General features: G+C 40.1%; 1 protein-coding gene across 1 annotated transcript in view; it reads right to left on the bottom strand.

The window, feature by feature from the left end:
* trmt61a (tRNA methyltransferase 61A) overlaps positions 1–19,953 on the bottom strand; it is a 36,876-nt gene that overhangs the window by 16,324 nt on the left and 599 nt on the right. The window contains exons 2-3 of the mRNA XM_020917285.2: positions 18,758–18,941; positions 18,458–18,614 (exon numbers count right to left, since the gene is read on the bottom strand). Of these exons, the coding sequence (XP_020772944.2) occupies positions 18,458–18,614; positions 18,758–18,928 (328 nt within the window). The 5' untranslated portion in view covers positions 18,929–18,941. The remainder of the gene's footprint in view (positions 1–18,457; positions 18,615–18,757; positions 18,942–19,953) is intronic.

Below are 19,953 nucleotides of genomic sequence, written 5' to 3' on the forward strand. Positions count from 1 at the left end.
CTCATCTAGACTAGGCTCATCAAAGTGTCCACCTTTGGCAGATAGAACAGCTGAACACACTCGTGGCTCATTCTTTTTACAATAGAAATCAAATATGTACAGAAAGTTCTTCCCAAGTCTGTTGCAGAAGTTTCCATAAATGTGTGGCACTTGTAGGTTGCTTCACTCTTCTGTCCAGTTCATCCCAAACCAGCTCCATGGGGTTTAAGTCCGGACACCGTGCTGGACACTCACACACACACACACACACACACACATTTTCAAGCTTTACCATCTTGTTGTTTTGGGTGATTATGTTTGTTTTTAACCTCTGTCTGTTCAGTTCTTACCTTTGTACCATTTCAAGCTCTTCGTTGGATTTGCATGACTTGAATTACAATAAATAACTGAAAAAATTAGGGTGTTCTAAAACTTTTGACCAGTAGTGTATAAGACCATGGACCACTATGGAAGCTACCTGGACCACTGAGGGACTACACACATATGACCACAGGGGAATAGAAAAGAAAGTACTATGATTTAATGTTGAAAACTATATTGTTTAAGTAAAGATTTTTTGTTATCATTTTGGTATAGGAATCTGTACTAAGTGTCAAGCCTATTCCTCAGTATTAAAATCAAGTTTGAAATGTTTGTATTTTATTACATTTGAGTAAAGTATTAATATTTTACCTCTTTTGCTACCACTAAAACAGAAAATGGTGTCATTGCTAGTGTGGTAGTAAGGTTAGCTCCAGATTAGCCTTGTTTCGGTCATGAGCTGGTCAGAGGGTCACCTTGGGCTAAAGACTTTTTCTCTCCCCCTCTTTCCTCTCTCCCTCCCTTTCCTGTCTCTCCTCTACTTCTCCTTTTTGCTTCTACCCTCTCTCCTCCTTTCCTCACCCTCCTCCTCTCTCTCTCTCCCTCTCTCCTTTGACGTAAAGAACAGCTTTTTATTCCCCTGTATCAAAGTCAAACTGTTTACTCTGCAAATGCGTAACTCAAGGACAATGGACGCTTATGGTCAATACAAACTGCTGTTTATGTTATTAAAATATCCCTGTGAGATTTGGGGAGTGTTTCTGTCTAAAAGAATAAAACATTCCAAAAATACTGAAGTCTGTCGCTGTCTTTTACACGTACTTTCCTTGCATAACACTACACAAGTTCAAGGGGTCATTAAATATAAAGAGCTGATTGTTTGACTCCGTCTCGACGAGTTATAATGTGTTTTTGAGCAGACACTTCCCCTATCAGATATTCCTCTCACAGCATAGATAAGAGCTTTAATGTTAAATAACAGAACAAGCATGGGGTTTGCATGTTCTGTCTGTTTCTTTACACCTTCTAAAACATAAGGCCTATATAATTCTATGGATATTTCTTTCAAAAAACATGAATTGAGCCACAAATGTTTCTCCTTCTCATTATTTGTTTGGGTTCAGCTCCACAAACCTGTCATATTCATCTTATGTCATAAACTTCATTCGACTGACAACACCTGCGTCTTTGGGGTTATATAATGGCCCGACTTTCTAAAGCTATTGTGAAAAAATGATTTCACTTTGGTTTATTTACACAGACAGAGGAGAAACTGAACCAGTAATTACAGAGATTTAAACCATAAACCAGGTCAACAAACCCAAACCTGCAATCTGACAGTTCCACAGTGAACTCCACCTGAGCTCTGACCCGTCTCCACTTTAAACGGTCCATATTACTCTTTTCTGATCTGTTAGTTTTGTTGTTTTTTTCTCAATCACACATGAAAAACACTCTTCGCACTTTTAACGTGTTAATAGGGGTGTGCAAAAATATCAACGTATCGATATATTGCATTGTTTAATGTGATGATACAGTATTGATATCAGGGGCTGCTGTATCGATACATCATCAAGAGTAATTTTTTGTATATTTTACCAAATTATTTTGTTGCGGTGCTACAGTTTTGTTTCTTGTTTAGTGGAAGGAAACTTGCGACACATATACATATACATTGTGTTTCATATGAACTTTGCACAAGAAGTGGTTTAACAAACACTTTTAGTATCACAGCCATGATTTAGACTTTATTTTTAATTGAACCATATCGAATCGATTTGAAATATATCTTACCAAACCAAAAGTGCACTATATCGAGATATGTATCGTATCGTGGCCTACGTATCGAGGTATGCATGGTATCTGCCACTTCTTAATGATACCCAGTCCTATGTGGTAATACCAGAAGTTTTCCCACTACGTTATTAAACTCCATACACCTTCACTTGAATCATTTGGATTATTTCAGTTTTGGAATTTACAATCTCAACTAAATAAAAGAGTAAAAGGAGCTATAAACTTGAAAACTACGGCTTCATGACATCACAAGGTGGAATAGAGCATTTTGAGCTTTGGAGATGTAGACAGACTAATAATAATAAAGTGTTACTCAAACATGTGTGAATGAAACAAAACACAAGTCTGGGCATCTTTTTGATGAATTAACAAACATTATAACATGGCTTAAAGATTACAAGAGTAAGTTTTATATAATTTAATTGATCATAACCTTTGTAATACAGTATAAAACAGATTAACTTAAATAAACCATCCACACTGCAGGTTCAATCTATGCTTCTGCTCATATCTTGAGTTTAATGTTTAACCTAATCTCCAGTCTTGGTGTGCACACTTCGCTCTGCTCCAGATCTGACTCAGGTCCCTGTGACTTCTGTATTTCTCTGAAGCAGACGTGTTATTTTAAAAACAAGGAAGAGAGAACGAGTGGAGGTGACCGTAGCTCCCCTCCCCCACACTGTCATCCTCTTAGAGCTCCGCCACTGAACTGTACAGGGAGGCTAATGCGAACACCACAACACTCAACTGTACAGGGAGGCTAATGCGAACACCACAACACTCGACTGTACAACACTCAACTGTACAACACTGTACAACACTCAACTGTACAACACTCAACTGTACAACACTCAACTGTACAACACTGAACTGTACAACACTGAACTGTACAACACTGAACTGTACAACACTGAACTGTACAACACTGAACTGTACAACACCGAACTGTACAACACTGAACTGTACAACACTGTACAACACTGAACTGTACAACACTCAACTGTACAACACCGAACACTGTACAACACCGAACTGTACAACACTGAACTGTACAGGGAGGATAATGTGAACACCACAACACCGAACTGTACAACACTGAACTGTACAACACTGAACTGTACAACACCGAACTGTACAACACCGAACTGTACAACACTGTACAACACTGAACAACACTGAACTGTACAACACCGAACTGTACAACACCGAACTGTACAACACCGAACTGTACAACACTGAACTGTACAGGGAGGATAATGTGAACACTACAACAAAGCCCCCAGGTTCCAAAATGGCCGACCATTCAAGTCAATGGGCCGAGTTCAATGGTGCATGATCCCAGATTAGCCTAGCCCGGCTAGGTACTTCTGGTGGCTGTGGGCCGACCGAGCATGCGCAGTCGTGCTCTTTTCTCCCACGGGCACACGCCAATGCACACGAATGCACGCATGGAGCACGGGCTCGTGTATCACGTGATCGCTTTGACCAATCAGAGCGAGAGGAGCTAGAATGGAGCAGAACGGAGCCGAAGCGAACGATTATAAAGCCTTTTTTTAAGACAACTGAAGGATTTTGAGCTGAGAAAAAGGATATGATCTAAAAATAAGTAAAAATCGCCACAAAATCCGACATTTTTGAAAGTTGTAGGTGTCCTGTTAGCTGAACACGAGCAGTTTGTGATCACATTGCGTGTATGAGAAAAATCTTCTCACGGCCCATGGGATTTTTTAAGCTGTAGTTCCAGAGTTTGGCCACTACGTCAACTGGAGGCAGCTACAAGCTAGCAATACTGTATCCAGTTATTTTAATAGATCCATGACCACAACACTGAACTGTACAGGGAGGCTAATGCTAACACCACAACTCTGAACTACACTGGAGGCTGATGCTAATGCCATGACAGCAAACACCGTCAATGAACTCAAATGAGGAAGGTGCACTTGTTTGTTTAAACACGTTAAGCTGCATATTTAAATTTCTAATTACTAGGCCTGTCACGATTTTGAACTACACAAGTTGATAAAAAATATTGAAACAAATGTATTCCACCCACACACTAACCAAAGTAGGGCTGGGTATTTGCCGATACGATACATACCTCGATACGTAGGCCATGATACGATACATATCTTGATTCAGTACACTTTTGATTCGATACAATATATTTCAAAACGATTCGATACGGTTCAATAAAAAATCTAGTCTAAATCATGACTGTGATACTAAAAGTCTTTGTTAAACCACTTCTTGTGCAAAGTTCAAACATTTTAATCATCAAAACTGTGAAAATGTCAAATGTGTCGCATAAATGAGTTTCCTTCCACTTAAGCAACAAAACTGTAGCTCTGTAACCAAATACTTCAGTAAAATTTTGTAAAATATACCAAAAAAATACTCCTGGCGATGTATCAAAACAGCAGCCCATGATATCGACACCGTATCATCACATTAAACAATATGATACATGGATATTTTGAGATTTTTGCACACCCCTAAACCCAAGAGCAGATTTAAACCACAAAAATTATTCTAAAAGGTACAACATTATTAAAAAATCATGTGCTGCAGTAAATAATTAGAATGAAACACTTCAGTATTTAGTTTCAATCTGTAATGAGACAAAGAAGTTATTAATTCAACCTCTCTCACTCCCCTTCCCTGCACTTTACTTGTTTTACTATGTATTATTATTGTATTTTTTATGTATTTCCCATTCCTGGGTTTTTGTGTCAGGGGTATATATTAGTTTAAATATTATCGTTCATCATTTTTATTTACTTCAGCAATATATCGAACTTCAAAATGTATTATTGTGACAGGAGTACCAACAGTCAGGTTCAGGATTCTCTTAAATCAGAACAGATTTTGGGAATTTAAAGCTGGACATTTGTTCATTTTGTATCTCTTATTTTATATATTGTAAAAGTAAAAGTGTCTTGCAAACTCAGACCACTGTGCACTGTGTCCATTTAATTATAAATCATTGTCCTCTGAATCATGACTGTTCAATTGTGCATAATAATCAAACCTGCAGACTTTTTTTATAGCTGTGTCATTTCTGTTCCATTTGCTGCAGAGGAACAAATTAAATTGCCCACATCTCCCATGACGACAGCTGGATTTCTTTATCAAGCCTCGTCCAGCTACATTTTATATGACTTTAGTTTAATCAGTGCCTCCCTCCTCTGACTCCTTTGTCTTCTCTCAGTGTGAATAAAATGCACATGACACAGAATGGTTCAGCTCTGACTCAACGGGTTTCCAATCCTTTTTTCTGTTTTGATGAGTAAAATGGCCGTGTTTCTTATGAACTTTGCACAAGAAGTGGAAAAGTGCAAAGACTTGGTATCACAACCATGATTTAGACATTATTTTTTATTGAACCGTATCAAATTGATTTGAAATATATCATGTTGAACTGTATAGAATCGTAAGTTCACTGTATCGATACGTATCATGGCCTATGGATCGAAGTGTGTAAAGCTGTTTAAAGCCTCTAGAGAATCAGTGCAGTGTGACTTTTTGTGCACATGAACAATGAACATTTTACACCAGGGGTCTCAGACTCGCGACCCGGGGGCCAACTGCGGCCCTCGGAAGGATTTTATGCGGCCCTTCACTGAATTCCAAAGAATAATGTCAGTGCGGCCCGTGGTAGATGTACACACAATCCCACCCCCGACCGCGGGCGTAGCCAGGTTTCAACCAGCAAGGAGTAGGCAAAAGAAGAAGAGTAGACATATTAGTTTAAACTTACGTTCTGAATATATTTTCATGTTCTGAACTGTTATTAAAGATTAAGAAAGTGTGTTGCGTGTTGTTCTTTCGCTCTCTTTCTCTTTTTTTCATGCAACCGCTATTTATCAAATACTCAATGTGGCCCAGCCTCACTCAGACTTCATCTAATGTGGCCCCCAGGTAATTTGAGTTTGAGACCCTTGCTTTACACAAATGAACCAACTTTATGTCATGTTTAAGATGCAAAACTTTTTCCAAATTCTGCATTGACATGAATGGAATCCCCGGAAGTGCTGCCTAAAAAAAGAGCGGTTTAGAAGAGACAAAAGTGGACAGGGTCGAATAAGGTGGATAAGAAAGCTGGAACAATATAGTTTGGGACAAAATGCATTAGTGGTGAGATTGTTGCCATTTTTATGTAATAAGGTAAGATCTGAGCTGTAGACAGTTAAATATATAACTTCTATGGCTAATTATCACTTCATCCTGCCATTTATTTGTGGCAGCTCAGGCCTTTTAATGACACAATCTATTTAAAAGTGTTTTACTGGAATTATCTGTCTTTGTATCAGTGGCAGAAAGACGCTCCAATATTATCCTTGTGACAGTCCTACTAACCAAGTGCAGTTAGTGACCACCTCATGATAAGAAATAGCCTTAAGCTTTCACTCTGCACTTGTTAAATGGACACTGTGTTATGACTGTCGCTGCTTCTCTTCACATTTTAGTTTTATTTCCGATGAGTCTTCAGGCCCTTCGTCCTCCGATCAGATGAACCAGGACCGGTGTTTATTTACTGCCATCACTCACACGTCAAGCTCTGAGCAGAGGCAACATCAGCAGATTTAAATGAAGTCTCCAGTTCAGCGAGAAATCTAATAATGTCTGTTTAGGCCGGTTTAACTGTCAGAGATCAGAAGTGACAGCATCCAACCCAATTCATTCTCCTCAGACGGTGATAATGTGACACCACTGCAGATATCTGATCTACTAAAGCTGGGATGGGGGGATGGAGAGAGAGCGGGGGGTAGAGGGAGATGGGGGAGGGGAGAGAGAGGGGGAGGGAGGGATGGAGAGGGGGAAGGAGAGAGAAGGAGGCTGGGAGATGGAGATGGAAAGTGGGAAAGAGATTTAAAGAAGAGAGAGTAAAAAGTGTGGGAGAGAAAGACACAGAGCAAGAGAAAAATAGACGGAGAGAGGGTTAGGGTTATTAGACGGTTAGGGTTGTTAAAACAAAACAAAACTAAAAATCTATACTAAAACTAGTATTAAAAATAGATACTAACTAGAGCACTAAAAAAGTCATATTGACAGAAACAGAAACTAAGCTTTCCTGAAAACCTTTAGAATGATACTGAGCTGTTTCAGAACAAGTGATAGAGAGAGACAAACACAGACGAAGAGTGAGAGACAGAGCAACAGAGACTGATAGAGACTAGAATGAAAGAGAGAAAGAGAAAAAGAGAGAGAGAGACAGAGATACAGTATACAGAGAAATACAAAGACAAAAAAGGAGACAGAGAGACACAAAGAGACAAAGGGAGAGCGACAGAGACACAGAGAGAGAGAGAGAGAGAGACAGAGACACAGAGAGAGAGAGAGAGAGAGAGAGAGAGAGAGAGAGAGAGAGAGAGAGAGAGAGAGAGAGAGAGAGAGTGAGAGAGAGAGTGAGGGAGAGAGAGAGATACAGAGTCAAATAGACACAGAGAGATAGAGACAGAGAGACACAGAGAGAGAGACACACACAGAGAAAAACAAAAAGAGAGCGACAGAGACAGAGTCACACAGAGACAGAGACACACACACAGAGACAGACAGAGACAGACAAAGAGAGAGAGAGTCACAGAGACACAGAAAGAGAGAGAGACACAGAGAGAGAGAAAGAGATAGAGACAAAGAGAGACACAGAGAGAGAGAAAGAGATAGAGACAAAGAGAGACACAGAGAGAGAGAGACAGGGAGAAAGACAGAGAGAGTGCGATAGAGCCAGGGAGAGAGAGAGACAAAGAGAGAGAGACAGAGAGAGAAACAGACCGTGACAGAGAGAGCAAGCAAGCGAGAGCTGAGCTGACTGGGCGTATTTCCATCCCTCTTTCATCCCTCCTTCCTCCCCTCTTTCGCAGTGGGACGTTCAGAATGGGAGGATGGATGGTGACGTGTGCAGAGCCGGAGTATAACATGATGTAGCACTGCACCACAGGCTCCCCTCCCCCACCGCCGGCCCTGCCCCCCACCGCCCGGCCCTCCCCCAAAACACTAAACACAACACTACGCAAGGCAGGCCGCTCCGATACAGAGCCACACGGAGCCATACGGAGCCACACGGAGCCACACGGAGCCACATAGACCAACACAGAGCCACACAGAGCCACACGGAGCCACACAGACCAACACAGAGCCACACAGAGCCACACGAACCCACATAGACCAACACAGAGCCCACACAGAGCCACACGGAGCCACACGGAGCCACACGGAGCCACACAGAGCCACACAGACCAACACAGAGCCACACAGAGCCACACGGAGCCACACGGAGCCACACGGAGCCACACGGAGCCACATAGACCAACACAGAGCCACACAGAGCCACACAGAGCCACACGGACCCACACAGAGCACCATAATACTCCCTACAACTGTACAACTCACCCATATGGAATAGATAATACTCCCTACAACTGTACAACTCACCCATATGGAATAGATAATACTCCCTACAACTGTACAACTCACCCTTATGGAACAGATAATACTCCCTACAACTGTACAACTCACCATTATGTAACAGATAACCCTGACCTTTTTTATTTCACTGAGATGTTTTATTACTTATTTAAAATTTTATTTTACATGTACATTTATATAGTAGTCTTATTTGACACCAGTTTCTTGCTGTTTTTTTGCTACTTATTCAGAATGTCTTATTGCCATTTATATTTTTTACTCTTTGTTATAATAATATATAGTGATATGTGAGTTACTGTGTCCAAGTCATTCCTCTTGTGGATCAATAAAGTTGGTCTAAGTCTAATCCAGAGCAGTGGGCTTCACTGGGGGGAGTCAGACTGATGTTAATCAAAGAGCAGATGGAGGGTGGGAGGGGGTAAGTGGAGTGGGTAAGAATGCATTTGCTTATGTATTTGGTGTATGTTGTTTTTACAGTATACTATGTGAGTATACAAATGTGACCCTGGAGAATCTGTATAATTTATTTATTTGTGGTCAGTTTCACTATAAACATTGAATTTGTATTTTTGAGTATTTCCCCAGCCTGCTCAGGCACGGTGTAAATGAACCTTCATATAACCTGGCTCCAGCATCTTTCCTGTGATTTTGTGTTGGTTCATGGGCCCGGTCAAGCAGAAGTAAACAGCAAGGCCAAAAATTCAAGTTAATTCATCTGATATAAAAATGTATTGAACAGATACATATGTACTCTAGTTTATGAAACTGTTGACCTTTTTTCTGTACCATTTTTGGTTCTAAAGTTCCATATGTTTTAAACAGACCAAACAAATAAAAACATACCCTACCACAGCAGATGAAATTACTTTACATCAAAACATTAAAATGAACTGAATGATTTGTTAAAAAATGTCCAATAGCGTTTTTTTTTTTCTGAGTATTGCAATGTTTTAAGAAGAGGATTCTGTTCAAAATTCACATTTAAAAAGGTGAAGAATTGACTAAAAGACTGACATCTGAAGTGACAAACTTATACAAGAATCACATTTCAGCACATGCTTGCACAGATCTAAACTAGAGGGTAAGCTAATGTATGCAGAAGAAGAGAGGTTTGTTTGTGGAGGAAATAAAAATAAAAAACTGCAGCCTTTGTGATTTGTTTATTGCGTACATCAATATGCAATTTAGATTTGATTGTGATTTATTAGCTCCACTGTGAGCTCACGAAACACGGCTGGAGCAGAATGAAAAAACCCAAACAGAATTATGTAGAAATCGAATTATAAGCTTCAATCATGGATCTATAATAAGAACTGGATAAGACACTCCCCTCTTCCCCGAGAGAGATTGACTAGTGGCCACTCCAGGTACTGCAGCATCAGAAGCATCCCCCAGAGCTCAATGCATTTATGTGAAGTCAAACTGTGCGTGTTTGGCAGACAGGGCATCCACGGGTTTCACAAAGGTCAAACTTTGTAGAGCTTCTTCTCTGTTTTTACAATATGAACTTTGGAATTTTTAAATCCTCAATTTGCCTAAAAGTTAGTTTTGTAAGATTTAGCTCAGCCCTGCTCTGAGGCTGTGCTAACTCTGCTGTAAAAGCTCTGATTGGTCAGAAGAGATCACACGGTCACTTTTCTGATGTCACATGGGTGGGAGGCACTAGACCTGTATTAAAGGAAATAATGTGGAAGAGAAATATATTTTTGGGCCCATGCACCAATGCGCTAACCAGGCTGGCGCCACCTAGATCAAGAATCAAAATACAATAGACGGTTCACAAAAACCCTGGAAGTGTGAGTTCAGGCACCAGCCAATCAGCGAAGAGCTAACCAACCTGAGTTGTTAACGATTCCTGAGATTGAGGATTTAAAGCCAAAATAAAGAGAATATTTGGTGAATTTTATCAAGAGGAAAAACGTTATTGTCCTTCTTCCTATAAGATTTGAGAAAAGGTTAATATACCAGTTCGCCCCATTAGCGGCGCATTACATATGTCACGACCAAATAGCAGCGATTGGTTAAATGATAAAAAAGTACCTGCCTACCGTCAAGTGAACGAATTCTAATGCTGCGAGGTCAGACGGTTTCCACGAAGTGAAACCGGCTGATGAATCAGGCTACCAATGTGCATGGGCTACTGAAATACGCCATCTTGGGTTCATTGTCCAGATTTTATTATTGGTGAGTTTCAGATTCTAGAATGTGATGATGTCAGACTCACAGATGGGGGCAAGAGACAGTTTTCCCTATTGATTACACTGAAATTTTCCATGCAATATCCAAAAGGTAAAGTCTCAAATGCTCAACCTGGTATTTCCAATTACTGACTAAACACAAGAACTCACTGTATTACAAGATCATTTTGCATTTTGAAAATAATTTGAACTGCTCCCCATCTGTATTTATGAATAATGACCTATAGAAACCCAACAATACTTCAGTGCACCAAGATGAACAGAGGATCTTGTAGAGTATTTACAAGACCGAGTGAAGGTTTAGCAAATAAGATAACAACAGGAGAAAGGTCACTTAAAGCCTTTTACGCACGCACGCACGCACACACACACACACACACACACACACACACACACACACACACACACACACACATACACACACACAGATCAAAACTGAAACCCACAAATGATGGAAACTGCAGAGGCCACTTAAGGCAGCACAAACTTAACACTGTTGGGCAAGTTACTTTAAAACTGTGATGTGTTATTTATGACTTGTTACTGTCATTTCAAAGTAATTAGTTACATTACAATATTACTGTGTTTAAAATGTAAGACATTAAATTACTATTGCATTACATTTAAGTTACTCTCACCAAAATAACTGCGAAGATGCTGAACTTTTGCACCGTATATGGACTGAACCAGGACTAAACCAGGACTGAACCAGAACTGAACCAGGACTGAACCAGGACTAATCTTGGACTAGAACTTGGAACCTAGGACCGCCCCTGAGAGAACCCCTGAGCATGATCAGGCGTCAGCTGCGTTTAGCTCTGTGGAGCATGGAGTTCCGGTCCTTTTACTCGTGGATACCCGACGGTCTACGCGGGCGCACCTCCGGCGTTTCACCGCTGCTGATATCGTAGTGATTTTAGGGAATTTGTACCACCACCCACCACTTCAATCCAGGTTAAAAAAGCATTGTAATGTGCATTACTGACATTTGTACCGAGTAAAATATTACCACGTTTTTCCCTGTAATGCCGAACACTACTGCGTTACAGCTAGGGGTGTGCAAAAATATCGGAATATTGATATATCGTATCTTTTATGTATGTGATGATACAGTATCGATATTGTGGGCTGCTGTATCGATATTTCACCAAGAGTTATTTTTAGGTGTGTTTTACAAAATTATTTTGTTACAGAGCTACAGTTTTGTTGCTTGTGGAGTGAAAGGAAACTCTTTTATGCAACACATTTGACATTTTTACTGTTTTGAGGATTAAAATGTTTGTGTTTCATATGAACTTTGCACAAGAAGTAATTTAACAAAGCCTTTTAGTATCACAGCCACGATTTAGCCTTTATTTTTTATTGAACCGTATCGAATCGATTTGAAATATATCATATCGAATCGAAAGTGCACTGTATCGAGATATGTATCGTATCGGCAACTTCTTAATGATACCCAGCCCTAGTTACAGCAAAAAGCAGTGCATTACATGTTACTTTTATAACATGTTACTCCCGACACTAAAACTTAGACTGAGGTGTTTTTAACCAGAAAGCTGCAAATGGACCTACTTTGCACTAAAGTTGACAAAAAACACTAGGAACAGTAGATAATCCATTAAAAACACATACACAATTTAGGCTTTGCACAGGCAGAAGAATTCCCACAATATTTGTAGCTTCACAATCACAAACTCACAAGAATCCACTATTTAAGCGACTGGGTGATTACTTTGTGAAAAAATAGTGCAGAGAAAGCGCATTGAGCATTTGTACAGTGAACGAAGTCTGTGCTTTTCCCTGAATGAATTATGAATTTAACTAAATTTCTTGGCTTGTTTTGCAGCTGCAATATTTGGAAAGTTTCCCGTTCACTTGCAGAGAGAGCTGTTCCAGATTGAAAAATGAAGAGAGCCGCTCGTATCAATCTGGCTTCTGCAGAGCAATGACTCCATTTTATAAAGTGATTCTGAAAGTTCATTTGCGCTGACAGAGAAAAGGTTGGACTTTCACGTGGTCAGGTAATTCATTAACAGAGATATGAACCATAAATCTAAAATCTGACACTCAAACAGCCAATTCCACCTGAGAATTCTGACTTGTCCTCTAGTTAAGCTTGTCAAATGTAAGGAAACTCAGACATGAATCGATTCGTGACAACACTACCTCCAGCTCAGTGTTAAAAGATCGTCCATATATACAGTTTTATGACGTCTCGCTGACCCAGACCAGTCACGTTTTGTATGTTTTTTCAGATTGGTTCATCCCCTGTGTGTACGTTACATCATAATCCACTGAACAATGCTTTGAATATTAGCAGCTGGTGTGGTGTAAGCAGCATCTGGCTCCCACTCAACAATCTGCAAATCCTCGAGCCCAAAACCTGATCGGAAATGTGAAAGGCTCTGCAGAGAACTACCATCCCCCTCCTCTCGCTGTCCTGGGACTAAAGCAGGACAGAACCAGGACTCAACCAGGACTGAAGCAAGACTACAGCAGGACAGAACCAGGACTAAAGCAGGACTAAAGCAGGACTAAATCAGGACTAAATCAGGACTAAATCAGGACTGAAGCAGGACTGAAGCAGGACTGAAGCAGGACTGAAGCAGGACTGAAGCAGGGCTAAAGCAGGGCTAAAGCAGGACTAAAGCAGGGCTAAAGCAGGACTAAAGCAGGACTAAAGCAGGACTAAAGCAGGACTAAAGCAGGACTAAAGCAGGGCTAAAAAGTAGTACTAAACCAGGTCTGAAATGGGACTAAACCGGGACTGAAATGTGACCAAATTGGGACTGAAATGAGAATAACTGGGACTGAATTTTGACTAAATCAGTGCTAAAAGCAGGACTAAAACAGGACTAAAAAGCAGGACTAAACCGGGCCTGAAATGGGACTAAACCGGGCCTGAAATGGGACTAAACCGGGCCTGAAATGGGACTAAACCGGGCCTGAAATGGGACTAAACCCGGCCTGAAATGGGACTGAACTAGTGCTAAAAATCAGGACTAAAGCAGGTCTAAAATGGGACTAAACCGGGACTGAAATGGGACTAAATCAGGACTGAAATGGGACTAAACTAGTGCTAAAAAGCAGGACTAAAGCAGGAATAAACCAGGTCTAAAATGGGACTAAACCAAGTCTGAAATGGGACTAAACCGAACTGAACCGGAACTGAAATGGGACAAAACCAGTGCTAAAATGCAGGATTAAAGCAGGACTAAACCAAGACTACACCAAAACAAAACCAAGACTATACCACGACTTAACCAGGAATAAAACAGGACTAAACCAGAAGTGAGATTAAAAAAAAAACAGACTATAACAGTACTAAAGAACTAAACCATGACCTAAACCAAAACTAAACAGGGACTAAGCCACTACTTTAAAATATGTTCAAAACAGGCTTAATTCATTGGATAAAGCAAGATTAAATCAAGAGTAATTCAGATCTCAACCAGGACTAAAGCAGGGCTACATCAGGACTGAACCAGGACTAAGCCAGCACAAAACCAGGACGACAGCAAGACCGGACCAGAACTAAACCAGAACTAAAAATCTGTCCAAAACCAACAGGGAACGAGAACTAAAGCAGAACTAAACCCGGACTACACCAGGACTGACCCAGACTAAATCAGGACTGTATTAGGACTAAACCAGGACTACAGCAGAATGTGAATCAGAGGCCCTTGTTGAGCTCAGGTCTGAACACAGATGCCTGGACAAGGACACAGGTCTCCCCGGGGGACACACACACAGACGCATGGGGACACTGCTAAAAGCTTTTGTTATTTTAGATGCGACCCGGCTCACCGTCACAATGTCTGTCTCTCCACAGATTTTTGAGCTATAAACGCACCTGTAATTGAATAAATGTAAAGTAGCACTGTTTAATGTCATACTGTGGAACATTCCAGACAGAACAATGACATAGTATCTATAGAAACAAGCAGGTGATGGACCTCCAATCAAAAAGTTACACGGTGCATCTTTAAGAATTTGGGATCAACACTGAATTGTACATTTTCTGACAAACACTGCGATTGTGAATAGACTTGCTGTTTATAATATTCACATTTTAAACACGTCCAGATTGAAATATGAAGTGATAAACTAAGACAAGAATTAGAGTTTTTATGCAGATAACACTTTTAAAGATGTTGTTGTTTGTGGAGGAAATGATGATACTTCAAAAATGTCAGTCTTTGAGATTTGCTAATTGTATTACCGTGTTTTTCCGACTAGAAGTGGCACTTTTTTTTCATCGTTTGGGTGTTTTCTCTGACTTAGGCTACGTTCAGACTGCAGCCTGAAGTGATCCAAATCCGATTTTTTTGGCCCCTATGTTCCTGTATCTGATCTTTTAATGACAGTCTGAACCACACAGATCAGATTTTTTCAAATGTGACCCAGGACACTTAGGATATGTGCTCCTGAAACCGATACATATCTGATCTTTTGACATGTGACTTCAGTCTGAACGGCGAAAGCGCATTCGTCCAACCTTCACGTTATTAACAAGTGACAAATGTACACAAACGTTCTTCTCGTCAAACGAAAATTGTTAATGAACTCCGTGTCACTAAAGTGAAGCACATCACCACTCACCACTCTTGGCTACATCTCCACATCCTCACGTTCCTTTCAGTGGACTGTCCCACAAAACACCACGGCCAAAAACCTCGTCCTTCTCCTTCTCAATCTCCTCCTTAAAACAAGTAAGTTGTTCATGTTCTGGCTCCGGTACGAGAGGAACTTTAAAATCTCCAGGTGCTCAATGCTGCATCCATGTTTGGACAACTTCTGTAAACACAGAGCACGCTCGCTGCGGTTGACGTTATTGTGTCTCCAGTGCACATGCGGGACACTTTCGGGCCGTTTAATGTTCACACTGGAGTCACATACAAGTCGCATTTAATTACCTCCGCCAAGGAGGTTATGTTTTTGCCGGCGTTTGTCTGTTTGTTTGTTTGTCTGTCTGTCTGTTGTTTGTTTGTCTGTTAGCAACATAACTCAAAAAGTTATGGACCGATTTTGATGAAATTTTCAGGATTTGTTGGAAATGTGAAAAGGAAGAACTGATTTCATTTTGGGGGTGATCCGGAAGAAATCCTGGATTCTGGATCACTTTGAAATTTTAGTTAACATTGTGGTAAATGGGGCCAAACATTTTGTTTCTCAATATCTCGGTTAATTATTGACCAAACCTCATGAAATTTGACTCAGGGATGGACAATGGGATCCTCTTTCATATTCCAAAGGCTGATCCGGATCTGATCCAGAAGACTGATTTTATCGCAATTTAGATAAAAAATGGGGGTAGTCCTTGGCGGAGGTCTGCGCTCTCTGAGTGCTTTTCTAGTTGGAAATGTGAACGACCTCGCAGAAACATCGGATTTCACGAAAAAAATCGGAATTGAGCATTAAGCCCTGCAGTCTGAACGTAGCCTTATATATTAAAATGTTCACATTGAAGCCACGAGAGGCTCTAGTCTTGTATGTCAGTATCTGCGGCTCCTGTACCACTGTCACAAAGCTCTACTGCACATGTCTCCTGCAGAAAGGGCCTCTGTCCTGCTGCAAATAGTGAAACATGCAGCCAAAAATAATAATCGAGCAGCAGAAAGAAAGTTTGGAGTGAGCGAGAAACTTGTGAGGGACTGGTGGAAAGCGGACCTCATGATCTATGGTTTACCTCCGGAGGTCGCGGAGTTGCTCAGAAGTGACACCGAGGATGAAGAATTGAATGGATTTAGTGATTTGGAGTGAGATGGAGAGTTTGTTAAACTTGTTCTGTTCTGTTGTTTATGTTATACAGTTTATCTGAAGAACTGTTCATATGTGACGTTAACAGTCTGTTGTTATTACTAGAACTTGACTTTATACAACGATCTCTGATTCTATTAGATAATTTTCCCCCCAAAAGTGTGACTTATATATATGTTTTTTTCTTCTTCATTACACATTGTTTGGCTGGTCTGACTTATACTCCAGAGCAACTTATAGTCCAAAAAATACAGTAATTGAAATCGTGATCTTGATTCACATGTGATTAACATTAATATGCATTACTCCTTCATATTTTATATTTTTATATATATATATATATTTTATAACTTTTTGCCCCAGTTCAGATATTGTAGTAGCAGTCCTTAGGGTCACTTTAATGCTACTGTGAGTCATCTGCATCTAATTATAAAGTGTTTTTATAATCAATGAACCAGGAAGTACCATAATGCTGGTGAAAGTGTGCCGTCAGCATGCTAGTTGTTTGTATACAAAAAAAAAAAAAAAAAAAGCGTATTTTTTTGATGAGAAAAATAACCACTTGTTAAAAGCAGAAAGTTAGCAAGAAATACAATAATTTCAGAGCACAGAATTCAAAGAAAGCACAAGACAAAACACAAACATTACTGAATAAAACCAAACAAAGCTTCCCATTTGACACAGTCCCAGAGTAAATGATATGGACACATCATGAATAATGCTGCCTTATAAAGAGTGGCCACTACAAGCATCTGAAATATTACACTGGGATATTGTCTGGAGTTTCCAAGTGATTCATGGAGGCCTGTGGGGAATGTAATTTAATTTTGTTGAGTGGTTTAGGAATGCTGCCAAAGAATGCACAAGAAAAACTGGACCATTTTCTACATAATATTGTGCCACCCAAACACACAAAAGGGCAAATACTAGTGTTTTTTGTTTTGTTTCCGTGGAGGTGTGAAGCTAATTAGAGGCACTGCTCTGTCTACGGTGAAACTATCTACCCAACAGTTTTTCACCTTGTTGAAAATCTTTAACAGAACCATGAGCGCTCGTATTGATCACAGGATCCTGAACATTTTATGACAAAAACAACTTACGAGGCAGTGTTTGCTAAATGTGCATTGAACCACCATGGTAACTGCTGAATATTCCGCCATAGCAATACATGCAGAACAGCCCCAGCAGGATGTCAACGCAAAGTGTCAATTTCTTGTGTTTCAGGAATATCGTATTTTCCACACTATTAGGTGCTCTGGATTATAAGACGCACTGTCATTAAATGGTCTATTTTCAAACTTTTTTCACAAATAAATCACACCGGATTTTAAAGGAAACCCAACAGTGTGATGGGTGAGTGGTTTTGTTTGTTTGTGCCGTTCCCGGTGACTCTGGGCTTTGTTCAGTTGTGGCGTGTAGGGAGGGTGCTGTCTGGGATCGCTGGATTGTCGGTGTGTTCGCAGTGACTCAGTTGTTCAGTTGTGTCTAGAAGTGGCACATTGCACTCGCTTTTTCGGTTTGTTCCTCCGTTCCGTTCCTCGTCGGCGTGGAGTGATGAGTGTGTCTGTGGGTGTGTTTGGCTGTGCGGTCGCTGTCTGCTCCATGTGTGTTTGTGTGTTCTGTGGGTGGTGCGGTTTTGTAGTTTAATGAAGTCGTGCTGGGACACCCGAGTGGATTCATGTATAGGGCGCTCTGGATTGTGGGGAGCAGTCGTTTTTTGATGGAGTTGGAGGCTTAAGAGCGCCCCCTATAGTGTGGAAAATACTGTACTCCTTTTAGTCCATACAGTGTAACGTTAAAGCAGATTTTTATGAAAGAAACACAACTGGATGATATTGTCTGTGTTGTCAGATATAGTTACATTGTTAACAAGATTTTCATTTTTGTCAATATCACCCACATATTCTCAACATGATGTGACAAATGTACTGAGTCTAACTACTCGAGTACTAGTGCAGTGTTAGTGATGTTCTTACCGGACTCGCAGACGATGGCTCCGGGCTTCAGCTCCAGCATCATGGTGATCATGGAGATGTCTGTGGTGTAGAGGATCTGAGTGCGATGAGGCAGAGACACTGTCCACAGCTCTGGGGTCGGGTGGAGCACGTGCACCCAGCCTTTACTGCAGCTCACCTGGAAACAGTGTCATCAGGTTTAGCACCAACAATCAGTCTATAACCACGACTGTCCATAGATAAAAATGTAAATTAATCATTTCATTAGCAGGTTTATTTAATACATTCAGTCCATTGATACATTCAGTGAGTGACTCTTACCTTGGATCCGTACTTGTGCCCGATTAGGTCCTGGGAGTGGCGGATCACGCCGTATCTGGTCTGAGTCTGGGCTCCTTTCTGGACCTTCACGGGCATCATGGCGTCGTGGCTCAGGTAAATAATGGCCACATCTCCCTCAGCTATGCACTCCGAGTACTCTGCAAAACTCATCTCCTATTGCAACCTGAAGAACAAGGAAATACACTGATCATACTGGTTTTCTTGGATATTTTTTCATTTTATTATAATATCTGCAAGTATTGTATAGAGCTGTACCTAATATAATTTAAATTAGGGAACTGTTGGTCCTTCTTATTTATAAGTATAATAATTAGGAGTAGGACAAGACAAGATGAGATTTTGATATAAGTTGTAGTAAATACATGCATACAGTGCATTGCATCGTTCACAATTTATTATTATTTATTAATATTTTTTACTGTCAATGTAGAACTACTTTTTGGAACTACAGGCTCTCAAAAGCTTAAGCCTTTTTAGGTCCAAGACAAATCAAAATAAATAAACACATAGGGGGAAAGTCACCAGATAATTTTCCACATGTTTTGCAAGAGTTTGTCCTTCCATCTCTGATAATTAGAATAAAAAAATAGCACAATTCCATATTTAACATTACAAGTTTGAAAAGTACATGACTCACTTGACTCTCAACACACTCAATTCATGTTAATATAATTTTACAGTAGCCTGTCAGACTATTTTTTCAAAGTAGAAGTACTAATAAAAGTAATATACATGTATTTTTTTTAATATTTAAGTAATTACATTGCACATTAGTATAACAGTTCTTCAATATCACAACCAATAAGCTAAAAAGGCTCAATAAATGAAGATATGTGTCACCATAAAGAATAATTAAAACTGTAGTTGTTCCATTTTCCAGTCACAAAAGAACATTCTAGTCTCTGCACGTGCTCGATTCGATAGCGCACAACTTTTAATAACAATTTTCCTGGTGAATTTATTGGATATTTTTTGAGTTTTTACACGAAGAAACATGAGCGACAACGTTCCCAAAGTGTGAGTACAAAAAATAAGAATCATTTCTTGTGTTTTTCGGATGTTTTGTGAAGTTTAATTTGAGGTCAAAATCTTTTCCCACTTGTGATGGAGTCGTTAACCGTTTTCAATTGTAGTTTATATTATTTAAGCTATTTTAAGATATAAATTTAACGAAA

Source organism: Boleophthalmus pectinirostris, unplaced genomic scaffold (genome assembly GCF_026225935.1).
Source record: "Boleophthalmus pectinirostris isolate CB_2022bp ecotype Guang Dong unplaced genomic scaffold, ASM2622593v1 HiC_scaffold_10, whole genome shotgun sequence".
NCBI classification, from domain to species: Eukaryota; Metazoa; Chordata; class Actinopteri; order Gobiiformes; family Gobiidae; genus Boleophthalmus; species Boleophthalmus pectinirostris.